At 43.5% G+C, this 17,206-nt stretch overlaps 6 protein-coding genes across 8 annotated transcripts; 5 read left to right on the top strand and 1 right to left on the bottom strand.

Moving 5' to 3' along the window:
• The first annotated feature begins 1,422 nt into the window (after positions 1 to 1,422).
• Positions 1,423 to 6,953, top strand: ppk8 (pickpocket 8). Its single transcript, XM_018015911.2, has 6 exons — positions 1,423 to 1,870; positions 1,948 to 2,248; positions 2,303 to 2,451; positions 3,213 to 4,006; positions 4,613 to 4,975; positions 5,307 to 6,953. Exons 1-5 carry the CDS (start codon positions 1,638 to 1,640, stop codon positions 4,954 to 4,956), a joined length of 1,821 nt encoding a protein of 606 aa, XP_017871400.2. The 5' UTR covers positions 1,423 to 1,637; the 3' UTR covers positions 4,957 to 4,975; positions 5,307 to 6,953.
• LOC108619356 (nucleolar complex protein 4 homolog B) lies at positions 4,999 to 6,913 on the bottom strand. The gene is made up of 5 exons (XM_018015910.2): positions 6,752 to 6,913; positions 5,952 to 6,684; positions 5,554 to 5,889; positions 5,286 to 5,485; positions 4,999 to 5,161 (listed from the first exon to the last, which is right to left on the bottom strand). The coding sequence occupies exons 1-5, from the start codon at positions 6,911 to 6,913 to the stop codon at positions 5,045 to 5,047; spliced, it is 1,548 nt and encodes a 515-aa protein (XP_017871399.1). The 3' UTR covers positions 4,999 to 5,044.
• An 83-nt stretch (positions 6,954 to 7,036) lies between the features above and the next one.
• LOC108619361 (uncharacterized) lies at positions 7,037 to 7,711 on the top strand. Its single transcript, XM_018015914.2, has one exon. It carries the CDS (start codon positions 7,153 to 7,155, stop codon positions 7,693 to 7,695), a length of 543 nt encoding a protein of 180 aa, XP_017871403.1. The 5' UTR covers positions 7,037 to 7,152; the 3' UTR covers positions 7,696 to 7,711.
• A 180-nt stretch (positions 7,712 to 7,891) lies between these two features.
• Positions 7,892 to 8,393, top strand: NdufV3 (NADH:ubiquinone oxidoreductase subunit V3). The gene has a single exon (XM_018015917.2). It carries the CDS (start codon positions 7,993 to 7,995, stop codon positions 8,323 to 8,325), a length of 333 nt encoding a protein of 110 aa, XP_017871406.1. The 5' UTR covers positions 7,892 to 7,992; the 3' UTR covers positions 8,326 to 8,393.
• Positions 8,394 to 8,680: 287 nt separating this feature from the next.
• On the top strand, positions 8,681 to 13,683 carry LOC108619354 (uncharacterized). Of its 3 annotated transcripts, none has more exons than XM_089473146.1 (2): positions 8,681 to 9,403; positions 9,948 to 13,683. In XM_089473146.1, the coding sequence occupies exon 2, from the start codon at positions 9,961 to 9,963 to the stop codon at positions 12,847 to 12,849; it is 2,889 nt and encodes a 962-aa protein (XP_089329272.1). In that variant the 5' UTR covers positions 8,681 to 9,403; positions 9,948 to 9,960; the 3' UTR covers positions 12,850 to 13,683. The 3 variants fall into 3 exon arrangements, with proteins under 3 accessions (XP_089329272.1, XP_017871396.1, XP_089329273.1); XM_018015907.2 differs by having other exon boundaries at positions 8,682 to 9,304; XM_089473147.1 differs by lacking the exon at positions 8,681 to 9,403 and adding an exon at positions 9,742 to 9,851.
• A 652-nt stretch (positions 13,684 to 14,335) lies between these two features.
• dsh (Segment polarity protein dishevelled) lies at positions 14,336 to 17,037 on the top strand. The gene has a single exon (XM_018015908.2). It carries the CDS (start codon positions 14,816 to 14,818, stop codon positions 16,631 to 16,633), a length of 1,818 nt encoding a protein of 605 aa, XP_017871397.1. The 5' UTR covers positions 14,336 to 14,815; the 3' UTR covers positions 16,634 to 17,037.
• Positions 17,038 to 17,206: the final 169 nt, after the last annotated feature.

The following is a 17,206-nucleotide window of genomic DNA, read 5'->3' as shown; positions in this document are numbered from 1 at the left end:
TAACTGCTGCTAACAAGCTGGCAGCGAGCAGCGTTGACAGCGTCATGGGAACAGTGGGAACAGTTCGGGCTCAGGTCCGGTTGGGTTTAAGTGTTTTATGAACTCGTTTCAATGAAGTCATACAAAGTGCGTGAGTTGCACGGACACAGACACACAGACACACATACCTATATACAATATAAATATATGTGTGTATACATATGTATATAGTTATATGTATGCGTGTCGTTGCAGGTGACATGTGGCAACAGAAACCATGTCTCTGTGCCTCAGCTGACCTGCCCGTGGTGCTCCAACTCGACCCGTCGTCGTCTGTCGTCTGGGGCATTGAAGCTTTTAATTTGATTTTCGTTCAAGTGCGGTTTTCCAACCAATCCATAGTCACCTCTCTCACCCACACACACACACACAGTGGACAGGTATGTATATGTGTGTGTGTGTGTGTGTGTGTGTGTGTGCATGTGTTAGTTCGAAACTCAATTCGGCTTTGTCGGTTGCATTGAACTTGAGCTCCTGCTCCTGCTCCTGCTCCTGCTCCTGCTGCCGTTGCCTCTTCAGCTCCGTCTGAGCAGCCCGAGCGCATGTTGCGCTCTAATGAGCAACACACATCTTAATTACGGCTAGTCCAAAATATCCACACGAAAAACGATTAAAAGAGAGCAGTATGCATATCTTGAGCTGGAAACTCGTTGAACACTTCACAATCAAATTCAATTCCAAGTGCCTTTCTATGCGATTTTCATTGGTTGAAATGTTAGATTTTCTCTATATATACATACATGTGTGTGAGTTAACAATACCGAAAGGTGCCGGAGACATGCCAGGAGAGAAGACAATCAATCAAGCTTAGACTAACTAACTTTGTAGATATGTAGAGAAATCACTATAATTTTCATAAAACTATTGTATAATGATTTAAATTTCAGATTATTTATTCATTTTATATATTTTATAAAATACTTACTGAATTTAAAATGTATGTAAAATCATTTTTTTATCTTCATTTAATTGAATTGAATTATAAAATATTAATTGTGCAGTTTACATTATCAACACAACAAATATGCAAATCAGTCAGGTGTAAAAGTGGATAAACATAGACAGAAAAACAGTCAGATTGCAATGGCCAACAGTGTCCGATTAATGGATACCCTATAATCGAAAATGAAATGAAGATACCCTATAATATATGGAACCCTACATATGAAGCTTATGCACTTGTACATATACATATTATACAATTATATATATTATAATAGTTAATTAAGACTAACAGATACCCTACAATCAGCAGTAACTTCAATTTTAAAATATATACGTATTATATAAACTAGCCTTAAGCAGTTAGCCGTTAATCAGTGGGAGCTTAGACAAAACAAAAAACAAAAAAATTGGTAAACATAGGTCCTGTTTATATTTTAGAAATCATCAACATGCTCTAGGCTCAACCTCTCTAGGATTTCACACTGATCGATATGGCTTAAGCAGTATACTGTTACATAGACTTTCAAGCAAAACAGACTACCCCTTTTGCCAAGCCACTTACAAAGGCTTTAGATTAAGGAAAATATAGTACGTGCAAGGAGTAGAAGCCGCAGGAGCTTCACAATTGGCGACCATTTGCTAAGGAACTCGGCATGCGGCTGTTACGTCAGGTGTTGGCCAAATGGAGGAGGCGCCGTGGCGCTGAAACGGAACGAACAGCTGGGCAGCTGCATTGGCACACAAGGGGTCGGACAGCTGTGGATGAGCCCGCATCGGCTGTGGGCTGGCGCAGCATACTGGCGTTAAATACGGACGAATTTTGTCGCAACACGAGCATACACGGCCTCAAGTACATCAACAGCCGCAGGCTGCACGCCGCGGACAGGTGAGGGCGTCAAAGCCGGAAAGAAAAAAAAAAAAAAGGAAAATGAAGGTACATAAGCAAAGCAAAGATAAATGCAGATTCTTCTTTGGGCTCGCTCTGCTGGCGGTGCTTGGCTGTGCTGGTTTCCTAATGCAAGACGCCTTCGTCAAGTGGAACACGACGCCCGTGATAGTGGGCATCAATCCGGAACCGACGTACATCACCAAGGAGCCCTTCCCGGCGCTCACCATATGCAATCTGAACCAGGCGCTGGCCTCCCAAGCCGCCCGGCTGCCCAACGACTCATCGCAATTCGCCATGCTCCAAGTCCTCTGCCATCGAAAGCCGCGCACGCAGCTCAGTCGCGGCAACAACAACTGGGAGCAGCTGATCAGCAATGTGAGTACCTTGCCCACCATCCATCCCAGTTGATCTCTATCTCTCTTTCGCCAGATCTCACAGCCATGCGGCGACATGGTCATCGGCTGTCGCTTCGGCGCCGTCGACTATCAGTGCGAACGCATGTTCCAGCCAATCATCACCGACGAGGGCCTCTGCTGTGTCATCAATATGCTCCATCCACGCTTCATGTACAAGCACAAGTAAGTGCAGTAATCAGACTTCAAATACTGCTAGCAGATGCCCTGCAAAATGCATAATTTTATATGTATATACATATGTATGTATGTATTCCATTATGCATATGTATGCACATTGCTCCCAATAGCTACGACTGAGGTATTAATTATATGGATGTTTTTCCCCAAAAGTGTAAGCCATAGATTCATAGATCATTCCAATGAACAATCGGCCCAACGGCTTTTTGGTATACATATGTATGTATGTATGTACGTCATACATACACATGTATGAGCAGTTTAAAGCTTAATTTGGAGTGCTTTCTAAGCAACGAGTTGAATTCTCAGCAGAGCTTGCAAATAATAGTTGCTGGTTTGATTCCTTACTCTCTATTCACGACATCAACTGAAAAAAAAAATCATACTATCTCGCTCTCACATTCGGTTCTTTTCGTTTCTGTTTTCTGTTGAGCGCTTTGAACTTGTCGTGTTGCGCTCTTCTAACGCACATCGTTTAGGGAGAGAGAGCCGATTGACGCTCACACAATGAGGCGCAGTAAAGCAAGAATTAGGTACACATACACTTGCACACACTCAATTCACGTACGCATACATGCACATACGACGAAATTTCTCACCAAGCGGTCAGAGAACCAAAGCGATTAATAAGCGGTTTCTAGCCGATCGCGAACGAGCTCGTCAAAGAACCGATGGAATCTGTTGCTCTCTGAGTTTTTTCTAAAAATGTGAGTAAAAGAAACACTCAATTGGCATTTTTCTTGCAGTGTGCCGTTGACGCTCCGCAATTGGAACGAATCGAAGCGCTATCGGGCAGTCGACTGGCATGCGGAGCTCGGCTACAGTCGCAACCTGGGGAGCGACTATTATCCGCGCTCCTCGCTGGGCACGGGCGAGTCGCTGGGCATGTCGCTGATGCTGAACGTGGAGGCAGATGCGTATTACTGTTCGTCCAGCAACAGCATTGGCTTCAAGATCGCGCTGCACAGTCCCAACGAGTCGCCGAATGTGCGTGAGACGGGCGTGCTGCTCTCGCCCGGGCTGGAGACAAAGCTGCGCATCGAGCCGTCGAAAATGATGACGGAGCTGAGCCTGAGGCATGTGCATCGCAAGTACAGGCACTGCCTGTTCCAGAACGAGGGCAATCTCAGCTACTTCGCACACTACACGCAGCGCAACTGCGAAATGGAGTGCATGTCGCGGCTGCTGCTGCAGCGCTGCGGCTGCGTCGTCTTCTACATGCCGCGCATCAATGGCAACGACACCGTCTGCAGCATCCGCGAAGCGCAGTGCGTGGAGAGCGTACGGCTGCATACGATTGGGCATGTCGTCGAGTCCTGCCTGGACAACTGTCTGCCCAGCTGCTTCGATCTCACCTACCAGGCGATCACCTATGCCACCAAGATCTCCTACAACGACTTCCGGCACGCCAACGCCCACATGCGCAACCTCAGCCAGGCCTACGTGGAGCGGAACATAGCTGTTGTCAATCTGTACTACAAGGATCATACGTTCCGTGCCAACAAGCAGACCGAGTTCATCGGCATATCCGATTTTTTATGTGCGTCAAGGCCACCAAAGAAAGTTTTGCTAGTTTCGGCTGACCGACTCTGAAATACCCTTGCTACTTTAGATAAGGCATATAGGATATACAGTATAAATTATCATTGGTTTGAACCATATAGAATGTATATTTTTGAAAAAGATCCGATATACAAGCTCCTCAAGACCATGAAATATCCTTGGTAGCTGCTTAATATTAAACAGAGAAATCCTTACTAATTCCTTGGGATTATAATTTGTATATATAAAAGATTCTGTACGCAACATACATAGAACATATATGTATATTATAGATATTCAAGATCTCCAATATTGCTAAACATCCCGAGTATATCCCGAGTATATCGTTTTGGGATATATAGAATATATGTATGTACATATATATAGCAGAGCCGATTTCTCTCCGAAATTTAAGTGTAAACATGATTTCTAAGGAATTCAATATTCCAGATTGTCAGCCAAATTTCAAAGTACCCCATAGCAGGGATATACGAAAGCAAGGGTATTCCGAACAGATTGCAAGGGAGAAAAAACTTAAACCACAATTGAGACTTCTCTGTGTGTGTATGTGTGTTTTTTTTTTTTTTTCTTTCGAAATTTTCAGCCAACGTTGGCGGTTTAATGGGCCTGTTTCTGGGCTTCAGTTTTCTGTCGATAGCCGAATGCGTGTATTTCGCCCTCATACGTCCGTGCCGCATTTGCGCACAGTTACGGCAGCAACGCGCGGTATCAGCCTTAGAGCTAGGCAGAGGAGGCGGAGACAGAGCGACACCGCCAGTTGTAGTTCCAATTAAAAGAACCAAAGTGCACGTAAGTGCGATGATGCCGCACCAGCAGTGGCAGCGCCAGAGGCAGCGGCAGAGGCAGAGGGCATGGCAGCCGCAACAACACATTTACCCCGCCAACTGGTTCCAAGCGGAGCTGAGCCAACAATACAATTTGGCTTAATATTCTGCTTTAAATTTAGGTAAAGAATTTCAAATCTTACTATTAGCATTATAAACAGATATACACACATATGTATATATATTTTATTTTATAATATATCCCAGTATTTGGTAACTATATCATATTGAGGCAGCGCAAAGTTTGTTGGTCGCTCGTAGGCCATCGTAAACTGTTTTACTTCCTTTTTCACCTCATCATCGAAAATCTAAAAAGAGAGAATTCAACATTATATATATAATCTCTATATATCTTAATCTTAAAGAGAGAATTCAACATTATATATATAATCTCTAAATATCTTAATCTTAAGTATCAAAATCGATACTAACATTGCATTCCTTTATTTCCAGCAGCGACGATAGATCAAATTCGACCATGGGCAAACTTTTGTTGATAAACTTAGCGGCATTGGCTACCTCGGGTACCGCGTGCTTCTGCAGCAGCACCAGCTCCCAGAGCGAGCTTTGGAGGGCGCCCGCTTTGACCGGATCTAGTTCTGTTTCATCATAGGGATCCGCAATTTCAGCGACTGCAATTACAATATACACAGATATGTCACAATATCTTTCAATTTAATACATGAGGCACTTGGCTTACCGCTTGCCGCACCCGTTGCACAAATGAGACGCTGCAGTCCTGTGTGGCGCAGCAGTAGATTGCATATGAAACGTATCATTATGATGGCATCCTCGGTTGGACTCTTGAGGGCGAGTCTAGCCAGACGCTTGGCGAAAGCGGCCACCAAATTTTCTGGCAAATGCGTTGAGGTCAGAAATATATCGGCCAAATAAAACAAGCGCGCCTTGTACTTGTTGTAGAACATGCGCGGATAGAACATATTATAGAGCTTCTGATAGACATCTGGGTATGTGATATTTTGCTTTTGCATCAACGTGAAGATGCCCTGCAGAGCCAACAGGGCGATGGGTCCATCTGCAAAGATGAAATTTTCAATTGAATTTTTATGTAAGTTAATCAATCTCTCGTCACCCTACCAAACTGATGCAGTGAATCCATTAGAAAGTCTGTTAGCAATATGGGATCCTTTAGGTGTGGTAGTATACGTTCCAAGAGCACCACAAGAACCTGACGATGCACCTTCTCGTCCACGCCATTGCATGATGCAATGACACCACTCCAAACCTTATTTAAGAGCTGACGCGTTCGCTCATAATCAAAGGTGGACTCTGGTCCAATATGGAATTGTTTGTCGTTTAGCACAGTCTTGCCCAAGTCCAGCACATTGATGATGGCCAAATAGTTAAACGCTAAATTTGGTGTATCGACAAAACTTTTTGGTGCCAGACCAGGCAACAGTTGATATGTGAACTGCAGGACGTCCAAGCAACGAGTAAATTTGGCGAACTCCGCCAGAGCTGCGGTTGGCGTTGCCTCTGCATTGATCAGCGCCTCGAGGATGCTGCGCAGTCGTGTAACGGGCCAGGCATTGGAGCTGCTGTGCTTGGCCTCGGCTGCTATCAGCTGCATGCACACCTTAAGCGCACCGCCAGCTTCCTCCTTGGAGGTATTTCCCAAGTTGGCCAGCAATAAGGACCAAGCTTTATTGTATTGTATTTGACATGTTGCGTTGGGTTCTTGTGGCTTGGCTTGAGCATTACCCTTAGACTTTTTATTCTCGGCAGTCGAAATGAGTTTGCGCTTCAGTAGATTTCTGAAGATCACCTCAAGCACGTACATGATGCCGACGGCATTGCTGTCGGGATTTTCCTGTAAAATTGTGACATTGCATATATATTATTTTATTTTTGCATTTTATCAACAGTAATTTACTTACCAAGAGATTAACCATTTGCTTTAGAGCTTTTGTGTTCACAGGACTGGAATTCAAGAAATCGTTGGCTTTTTGCTGTAAAGCGGGTGGCACATTGGCACGCTTTGCGGCCAACTCTGCAGCCTGTTTATTGCCTGATTTATTTTCTAAACTATTTTGTTTCATACTGCACACTTTACCATTAGTTAATGTTTAAAAAACAAAACATGTAGAGAGAGAATAATAATAAAACGTGCGCGCAGTTGTAATGCTGCCAACTCGTTAAACTATTTACGCGGACTTTGTCTATAATTAGTACATTTTTGTCACTGCTTAGCACATGTGTGCGCTTGTATGTATATACGCTTAAGTATTCAGTGCAAGTTATTTTTCCTAAAATTGTGCATAATAAACAGTTAATCGACATGAATGTCAGTACGGATTTTAAGCCTGTGCTGACCCGCGCCGCGCTTGCATTGAAGAAATCAGCGGATGAAGCTGAATTTAAGGCTTTGGTATTCCAGGAACCACAAGCGACAATAACAACAAACCAAACAGAGCAATTATCAACAGATAGTAGCACAGGCAAAACAACAAATGTAAAGAGGCCAAAGGAAGAGGATAATGAATTCGACATTAAGAAAGCACGCCAAGAGGTGCTCAACTTTGCCATATCCAATCAACGGACGATCAAGAGCAAACGAAAAATGGAAATATTTCAGCTGGTCAAACTTGGCGCCAAGCCACCAAAAAAGGCATACAAAAACTACAAGGAACTGAAGGCGGAACGCAAACGTCTACAGGAAATCCGAGAGGAGCGCAAGAAATTCCATCAATTGGGCAAAAATCAAACTGGCGCAGCGAGCGTCAAGTGCAACAAGAAAACGAAGGAAAAGCGGCGAGCGCCTGTTGCTAATATAAGCCAGCATTATGGCAAGGCAGAACCGAAGTTTAAGAAACGAAATTAAAAGACTTAAAACTTTATTAGTGATTTTTCAATTCTAATGGGGAGCATTTTTGAATGTTGTAAACAAACTAATACACATATTAATACATGTACATATATTCCTGTGTGCGTCTGTATGAATAAATGATAGTTGATGTTTAGAGCTAAATGGCAACGCCACAAACTTGGAGCTGCCAATCTTCTGTAAATCATCTGATTTTTGTTGTTTTTTTTTTTTTTTTTGCACTTGATATTTGTCAGTTGTGCGATTACGTGAATTCTGTTGGACGTTTACGTTTGTATTGAATTTGCCATAAAAATGAATGCAGCCCCACGAGCCGCTTTCAACCAACTGCTACGACGCGGCTACAGCCAAGCTGCTAAGGGCACAGGTGCCTCAAGACCCGCACCAAGCAGCGGGAGCCGAGTCGCCGCCACACCTGGACCAGCAGCACCACCCGTAAAGAACGTAACTGGACTAAGCAGCGCCTGTGTGAGGCCGACATCGACACCAGTTGGTCCTGGAGCATCTCCAACTGGCGACTACAAAGTTCCCGAATATTTCTGTTTCAATCGGTTCAGTTATGCGGAAGCTGAGGTCGAAATGGCCAAATACCGTTGCCCCCAGCCATCCGCATTGAATAAAAACTAAAATATTGTAATTAATGAGCAAAGAGTCATACAAAGAAATGTTAAGAATAAAAATACATATATAATAAACGATGATACGGAAATATATCCTCAAGAATAGAGAAAAACAAAACACATACGGGCTCACGTATATATATAAATATATTTTTATACACATATTCATATATGTGTGTATGTATATACAATATATGCATGCGTAGATATGTATAAAAACATCAAAATGTAGTCACGTATGTATATACATGAATTGGGCATGCCCACCTGTTACACAAGGTTGGCAGCCCAACACATTTTGGCATCAGTTGGCAGTCCGCTTTGCTTCTTTTATTTTGCACTCGCTCTCTCTCTCCTCTTCCACTTCTATTACTCTTTATAATTTCATGGCGAGTGGCAGTGCTGTGGTGTTCTGGGTAATCGACATCGAAAATATTGAGCGCGGGAAGTGATATTATTACAGTTTAGCATCCAATTTGTTAATATAAAAAACAGAACTAAATAAAATAAATTTTTTAATTTAATTTGTGTTAAATTCCCAGTGTATCAAACCCCAACCAAAAACAATTATAAAAACAAAACTATACAATTTGTTGCACGGCGCAAGCCACGGGGTAGCAGCTCTGTTTGTGCGTGTATGTGTGGTACAGTTGGGTAGAAAAACATTGCTGGCCTGGCAGCGCCGCACAAATTTATGAGCTCCAGAGCAAAAGCAAAGCGAGCGAAATCAACCAAAAAGATCTTTGCAAAACAAAAACAGTGACGTTACGGAAATTTCAGCGAATAATATTACTGACAAAGACAACACAAATACAATCATTTAACTGCAAATAAATATGTATAGCGTTGCCAATTTGCTGTTATAATTCACAACAGGGACGTCTTGTCGAGCACAATCGAAAACGCAGTGCAGTGAAAGTGTGCGAAACAGAATTCACAGAAATCGCTTAGGAAAAGGAAAACCGAAAAATGTAAAACCATTTAATGTAAGTGCGAGACGATTTTCAAAATACAGCAGCTCTATAAAAAAAAAAATTTTTCATTGAAATGCGACAAGAGAGAATGTACATGCGTTATGTGTGTGTGTATGTAAATATATATTAATATTAGATATATGTGAGTGTATGTACATACAACTGGCGCGCAAAAATCAACGTAGTTCCTAATAGAGCACCAAAAATGACAAAAATGGGCGCCAGAGTTGTCGCACAATCAGAATAGGGAGGAGGACGTGATGAGCTATTTGAACACGAAAAAAGCACGAACAGATAAAACATATAAACTATATTAATATGATTGTAAGATTTGAAGGCCATTTTAATGCATTCAAAAGTTCTTAGATTCATCATAAATATATATATATATATTAATATAAATATTTATATTTATACAATATATATATATACTATTGAGTTTTATTATATATATTCGTATATTTTTGTACGATTAACATATCAAATGCCATTCACGAATCAACGAGACGCCCATCTCGAATTAGAGCTCTGACCGTGTTGCCATTACACTGCATTTCAAGTTTTGTTTTGTTTTTATTATGTTTTATTTATATTAATATAATTCCTAGCATATTTGCAATTACAAATAGTTTATACGATTTTTAATTCATTTTAGTGACTTATGAAAAATGCGAGCTGGAAAAAAGACGGAAGCTGAGATAGGAAAGACTCGACCGTGTATAGTATACGTAAAAAATCTAAAGGAATCCGAAGCCACCGATATAATCAACAACTCATCATCGACCACATCCGGTAAACAGACGAAAGCACTGCGTACCTCGACAAGGCGAACTCTTAAGGAAAAAGATCTGGATCAGCTAGTGGTAGAGACAACGCGAGCGACGCGCACTTCCAAACGAGCGACGACCGTTACAAACATTGAGCTGTCTCCAATCAAACTCAAATCAATTGTGAGTACTCCACGTACGCGTAACACGAAAGCCGACGAACCATCTACAGTACCGCGGGCCGCAGCTAGGACGGCAAAACAGCAAATCAAATCAGTGGCAACACCAGTGACCAAGCGGCGCAACACAGCGCTAATATTACCCGTGGCCCGGCCGTGCACTCCGCTGAGGAAGCGGCGTGACACGTTAACCCAGACCCAGATCCAGTCCCGGCCACAGACCGAGGAGATCGTTAGCGAGCCGAAAGCGAAAATGTACAAACAGTCAAAGCTGGCCTCCACGGCGGTGGCAACGCCGCCGCCAACTATTGCGGCAAGTCGTTCGCGCCGCTCGATCAAACCGAATCCGAAATATGCTAGCGATGATATGGTGACGCCAAAGTATGTGTCCGCACTGGCCAGCGAGAATCCCGGCAAGCGTTCGGTCAAGCATCTGTTTACCGACGACGATGACGATGAGGACGAAGATCTGCGCGATTTGATCGAGGAGGACAATGACGACGAACTGACAGACGCGGCATTTAATCCGCAGCTGCACAAATCCGACGATGACGATGACATCAGTGAACGCGACTTTCAGCAGCAGCTGCGACGAGAGAAGGTGCCGCCGAAACGTGGACGTGGACGTCCACCGAAATCGGCCAGCGCCGCGACAGCCGCGAGCAACAACAGTCTGCAGTCCCAGGCGGGACGTGGCGGAGCCACACACTTGCAGCAGCTGCGACGCACCTTGGCGCCCAATCTGGCTCGCTCCCACGTCAAGGTAATGGCTTCGCCGACGGTGGGCAACAAGCGAAAGCTCGAAGATAACAATGATGGGCCCATAGCACGCAAGCGCATGACCAGCGACTGGCCCGTTATCAATGGCAGCACATCTGCATCCAAGACGTCGGGTCTCACACTGTCCAAATCGAAGGTAGTTGTGAGCAGCAGCAGTGGAAACAACAACAACAGCAGCAGCAGCGGCGGCGCCAGCAATGCCAGCGGTGGCTTACGCATGCTGCAATCGACCAACGCCAAGGCACGACCGATGTCCGCTTACAAAGTGGCCACGCCCACAGGTGGCGGTGTGCGCAATGCTGGTTCCACTCAAGTGGTGCGCACAGGCACAGTGAGTCGTCCGTCCGGCTCGAGCAATGTGCTCAAAGTGCAGAAGGCGTCTGCAGCAGCAGCTGCGAATGCTGCGGTTTCAGCCATGAAAGCAACAGAAGCAGACGATGTGCCCACATTCACCATCGTCAACATTGATGACATTATTAACCAGGACGATGTGCTCATTACACGCTCCTCTTCCAATGGTGGCGGCAACAAGAAATTGCTCTCTGGCGCGAGGAGCAACAACAATGCACGCTCAAATCAATCCACTTCCTCCCCCATAACAGCGATGAGCAGCAGCCGGAATAGCGGCGGCACGCCAGGCGTCAATGCGGCAAATAAGCGTCTAAAGACAACAAGTGGTGTGGGAACAGCTACGGGAACTGGAGCGACGGCCAAGCATCCATTGACTGTTAATCATAATAAACAGACGTCGCTGGTCGTCTCTGTGGGTCAGGCGAAGCCGCGTCCGCGCATCCTCAATGCCGAAATGGGCAAGAAGACGCAGCCGATGATGAAGCCATTGATGAGCATGGGCAAGGAGTTGTGTCCGATGACTGATGGGGACAATACCGAGGATGAGGATATGGCCAACGATCTGGCTGACGACGACATCACCATATCACCACCTGCAGCAGCAGCAGCTTCAAATCAGGCACGCCTCATGCGTCGTGTACAGACGAATACCACAAAATGGATGCCCAATCGACGACAAGTGCTCTCGGCGACAGCGTCGTCCAATGCCAGCAACAATCAAAGACAACAACAACAACAACAGCAGCAGCAGCAGGATCGCAAGTTGACTAAGCTGCTGGGCGAGGGCAGCGATGATGATGTGTTCAAGAAGCCGGCCAGTCCGTCGACGTCGACGACTGCGGTGCGTCGCTATAAGGAACATGCAACAGATGAGGATACAGCGGTGATGGCCGCCGAACCGGAACCGGAGGCCAAACAGCCCAAATACTTTCCGCCGGAGACAACCACATATTGTGAGGAGGATGGCAGAATAGTCAAGAAGATAACCTGCTATGAGACCTGGCATGTGATCAGTACGCCCAAAGAGCCGTCGAATAAGACACGCCAGCAACGCACCTGCCTGGAAATGGCGCTGGTCAAGCTGGCCAATATGGCGACAAGCATCAAGGTCCCGTCCAGCAGATGGACAAGCAAGGTGACCCTCTACAAGCTGTCGCCAGCGCTGCAGCGCCAGACAATGACCGTATTCAAGGGAGATCTGAAGAGCTACAATATACCCGAAGAGGAACGCCACAAATATCAGCCGTCGTGCGTGCTCTTCCGTCGCTCCGTGCTCGACCGGAGCAAGTGCCGTGTACCCTTCGATCGTGCCATCATATTCAAGAACAAATGCTTCTATGCCAACATCGACGGCAAGCATGTGAATCTGTTGGGTGCACCCGAGGTGGTCAGCACCTTCAAGGATGTAGAGATACTGATCGATGTGGTTGACACGCTGGCTCTGTCCAGCGATCTTGTCGAGATGGTCACCTCCAAGTAATGAGTTGGCCTGGGTATGTAGGGATGTGAGATCACTGAGGAGGATTCTAAATACATACTCCAGTATGTATGTGTGCGAATGGAAATATATGCATACATACACACACACATAAAAGTAAACACCCACACACACACACACACACACACACACATATATATATATATATATATATATATATATATATATATATATATATATATATATATATATATATATATATATATATATATATATATATACACATATATATGTACATATATTCTATTTTTTTTGGATTATCTATAATCTATTTTTTTTTATTCGATTTAAATTAGTTGTAATAGTTACTTTAGCGTAATAGTAACTTTAGCTGTTCGTTATATCTACATAAATGTAATAAAAAAAAGAAAGAAAAAAAAAACGGATTTCAAGGTAAACTTCACTAAATCCAATTACCGATAGAAAATCCTGGAAATCTATATGGAGGTATCTATATAAACTGTTTCAAAACTCTGAATGGACGAATGACTTTCAGTGTGAAATGTATAATTTTAACATAACTTAAAAAAAAACATACATATATATACATATATATATAGTCGTAGGATTACGTTTTGAAATGATAAATATCACTTTTTAATTTGCAAATGAAAAAATTCATGTTTAGTTGATTAATATTCGATGTAATAAAACAAAATAACCATTGTACACCCAAATGGCCGGTGTAATATAATATTAATAATAATGATAATGATAATGATAATGATAACGATAAAATAATAATAATTTTAATTCTATGTAAAGCGATGAGAATGTGTAATCAATAAAATATTTAATTTTTTATTTCTATGTAAAGCAATGAAGGGCGTAATCAATAAAATGATTTGATTTTATTATGTGAAAAGAAAATAACAAAAAAGAACATATTTTAAATACTTTCGTTCAAACTACTTTAAATTTTTTCCTTTTAAACTGATCTTTTTTTGTGACCATTTACTGATTAAACATAATATCAAATATCCAATACTATGAATGACTTTTTATTCTATTAAATAGGGGGGAAAATTAACATATATAAAAAATATTAATTTAATCTGTAATGATAATGGAACAATTCTGGCCAGTGTGTACACACTTCTACTGCTATAAAATTTAATCGGGTCTTCATTGGATCTTAATATAAATCATTGTACTAAAATGCAAATACATAGCTGCATAGTTAGCGGCTAAAAATAGTTGGGCAGCAAACACATAATGGGCATACACTTGTTTCTACAACTTATGAATACAAAAAAAAAATCGATAAGTACTGAGTATTTACAGAAGAGTTAACTTTTAGCTAGAAAAATAATAACATAAGTTCAACATATTTATTACTCCTTTGATTATAAGAGAAAACTTTTCATATTATTATTTTTCTGTTCTCAACAACAATTGTTCTAAACATACGCCTATCGATAGCTATCGCCCAGTTGCGATATATCTTTTGTGTTTTTGGGTAAGCGTGGCAGCATCCCTGGTTCGATACGTGTATCGATATCAGTCTAGCGCTGTCAATTATTTACCTATATATATATATTTTGTCTCCCCAAAAATTATAAATTTAAACGCCCAAGAAAAAAACAATTGTACACAATATTGCAAAGTGTGCGAACGCGTGAAAAAAACGCCCGCAAATGCTCGCCAAGCATTGTTGAGCCGCAATAAACGCAGTGGAACGCCAAAAAAAAAAAACTACAAATGAAGGAGGCGGAGAGCTGCTGCGGCTCCATTGACAACCCAACCCAAAAAGCATAAGCGAGAGGAGTACATACATGTAAAAAGTAAAAAAAAAGTAGAAAGAAAGAAAGAACAAAAAAAGGGAAAACTACACGAAAATTTGGCGAGTTTGTGCAGCGAAAAAGAGTGTAGACCATATATATTAAATAAATATATACAAAAATATATAGTAATACAATTGGTTGAATCGAATTGAAATTCAGCCACAATGGATACAGAGAGACCAAATAGCCAAGAGACAAAAGTCATTTATCACATTGACGATGAGAGCACACCGTATCTGGTCAAAATCCCGATACCATCTGCTCAGGTCACGCTCAAAGACTTCAAAATGGTGCTCAACAAACAGAACAACAATTATAAATATTTCTTCAAGTCAATGGACGCTGATTTCGGTGTGGTCAAAGAGGAAATTGCGGACGATGCCACAATACTGCCTTGCTTCAACGGACGCGTCGTCTCCTGGCTGGTCTCGGCCGATGGCACCAATCAGTCGGACAATTGTTCCGAGCTGCCGCCCAGCGAATGCGAGATGCGTGTGCGTAATCACTTGGCGCTCCAGCAGCAGCAGCAGCAACAACACCAGCAACAGCAGCAGCAGCAACAACAGCAGCAACACCAACAGCAGCAACAGCTACAGCAGCAACAGCAGCAACAACAACAACATAAGCTCGGACCATTGCAAATGCTGCAGCCGCCGCCACTCACATATCAATCGGCCTCGGTGCTATCGAGCGATCTGGACTCCACCAGTCTCTTTGGCACCGAGTCGGAGCTGACATTGGATCGCGATATGACCGACTATAGCAGCGTGCAGCGGCTGCAGGTGCGCAAGAAGCCGCAACGTCGCAAAAAGCGGGCGCCCAGCATGTCCCGCACTTCATCATACAGCTCCATCACGGACTCGACCATGTCGCTGAACATTATCACCGTTTCGATTAATATGGAGGCGGTCAACTTTTTGGGCATATCCATTGTGGGACAATCGAATCGCGGCGGCGACGGCGGCATCTATGTGGGCAGCATCATGAAGGGCGGCGCCGTAGCGCTGGACGGCCGGATTGAGCCTGGTGACATGATCCTGCAAGTGAACGATGTGAACTTTGAGAATATGACCAATGATGAGGCGGTGCGTGTGTTGCGCGAAGTGGTCCAGAAGCCGGGACCCATCAAGCTGGTGGTGGCCAAATGCTGGGATCCAAATCCAAAGGGTTACTTTACCATACCACGAACGGAGCCGGTCCGGCCCATCGATCCGGGCGCCTGGGTGGCGCACACACAGGCGCTAACCTCGCATGACAGTATTATGGCGGATATACCGGAGCCGATCAAAGAGCGGCTCGATCAGAATAATCTCGAGGAGATTGTCAAGGCCATGACGAAGCCGGATAGCGGACTGGAGATACGCGATCGCATGTGGCTAAAGATCACCATACCAAATGCGTTCATTGGCGCCGATGCGGTCAACTGGGTGCTGGAGAACGTTGAGGATGTGCAGGATCGGCGGGAGGCGCGCCGCATTGTGTCCGCCATGCTGCGCAACAATTACATTAAGCACACGGTCAATAAGCTGACCTTCTCCGAGCAGTGCTATTATGTGGTGAATGAGGAGCGCAATCCAAATATGCGTGCCCAGATGCATCCGCTGGCGCATGCGCTGAGCCATGCCGACACGGAGAGCATCACCAGCGACATTGGGCCGTTGCCAAATCCGCCGATCTATATGCCATACTCGGCTACGTACAATCCAAGTCACGGCTATCAGCCGATACAGTACGGCATCGCCGAGCGTCACATCTCGTCCGGTTCGAGCAGCTCCGATGTGCTCACCAGCAAGGATATATCTGCATCGCAAAGCGACATCACCTCTGTCATACATCAGACCAATCAGCTGACCATCGCTGCCCATGGCTCCAACAAATCGTCGGGCTCATCGAATCGCGGCGGCGGAGGAGGCGGTGGTGGCGGCGGTGGCGGTGGCAATACCAACGATCAGGACGTATCCGTATTTAATTACGTATTGTAGAAATTTTTTGCAATGAAATTGTGTGTTTATTATTAATTAATTAATTAATATAATTATTCTTTTTATACATATACGAGTATACAACAAACAAACAATATAATATGTATATTTATAAGTCATGCTGATAATGATGATGGAGACGAAGATGGAGATGGCGATGATGAATATGAGATGCAGCTGGATGATACAATGGATACAGTGTCAACTAGAAATTAGTTCGAATTGCGCTTGATGAGGCTGCTCACGCGGCCCGCAGGCAAAATGAGAGAGAACATCGCATGTTGGATGAATGTAAGCCAGTTAAATGAGTATAAGAATGAGATGATAATTTTGAATAAAGTTCTAAGAATTTAGTAATCAAAAAGCAAAAAACAAACAAAAAAATAAAAAAATATAACAAATAATCTTGATGTTTATATTTGCATGCGCTGAGGGAATATCAAAGATATTTTTGTTAAAGCAGTTATTTAACAGCAAAATAAATTTGGAGAAATTCAGTAAATTATATTGTGTTGCGGTCGTCAATCTTTGTATGGACTAAGTGCATTATATGTCTGCTAAGTAAGTTTTGTT

The sequence above is a fragment of the Drosophila arizonae genome, chromosome X (assembly GCF_054131065.1).
Source record: "Drosophila arizonae isolate 15081-1271.41 chromosome X, UAZ_ARI_1.0, whole genome shotgun sequence".
NCBI classification, from domain to species: Eukaryota; Metazoa; Arthropoda; class Insecta; order Diptera; family Drosophilidae; genus Drosophila; species Drosophila arizonae.
This window is presented reverse-complemented; position numbering and strand designations above follow the sequence as displayed.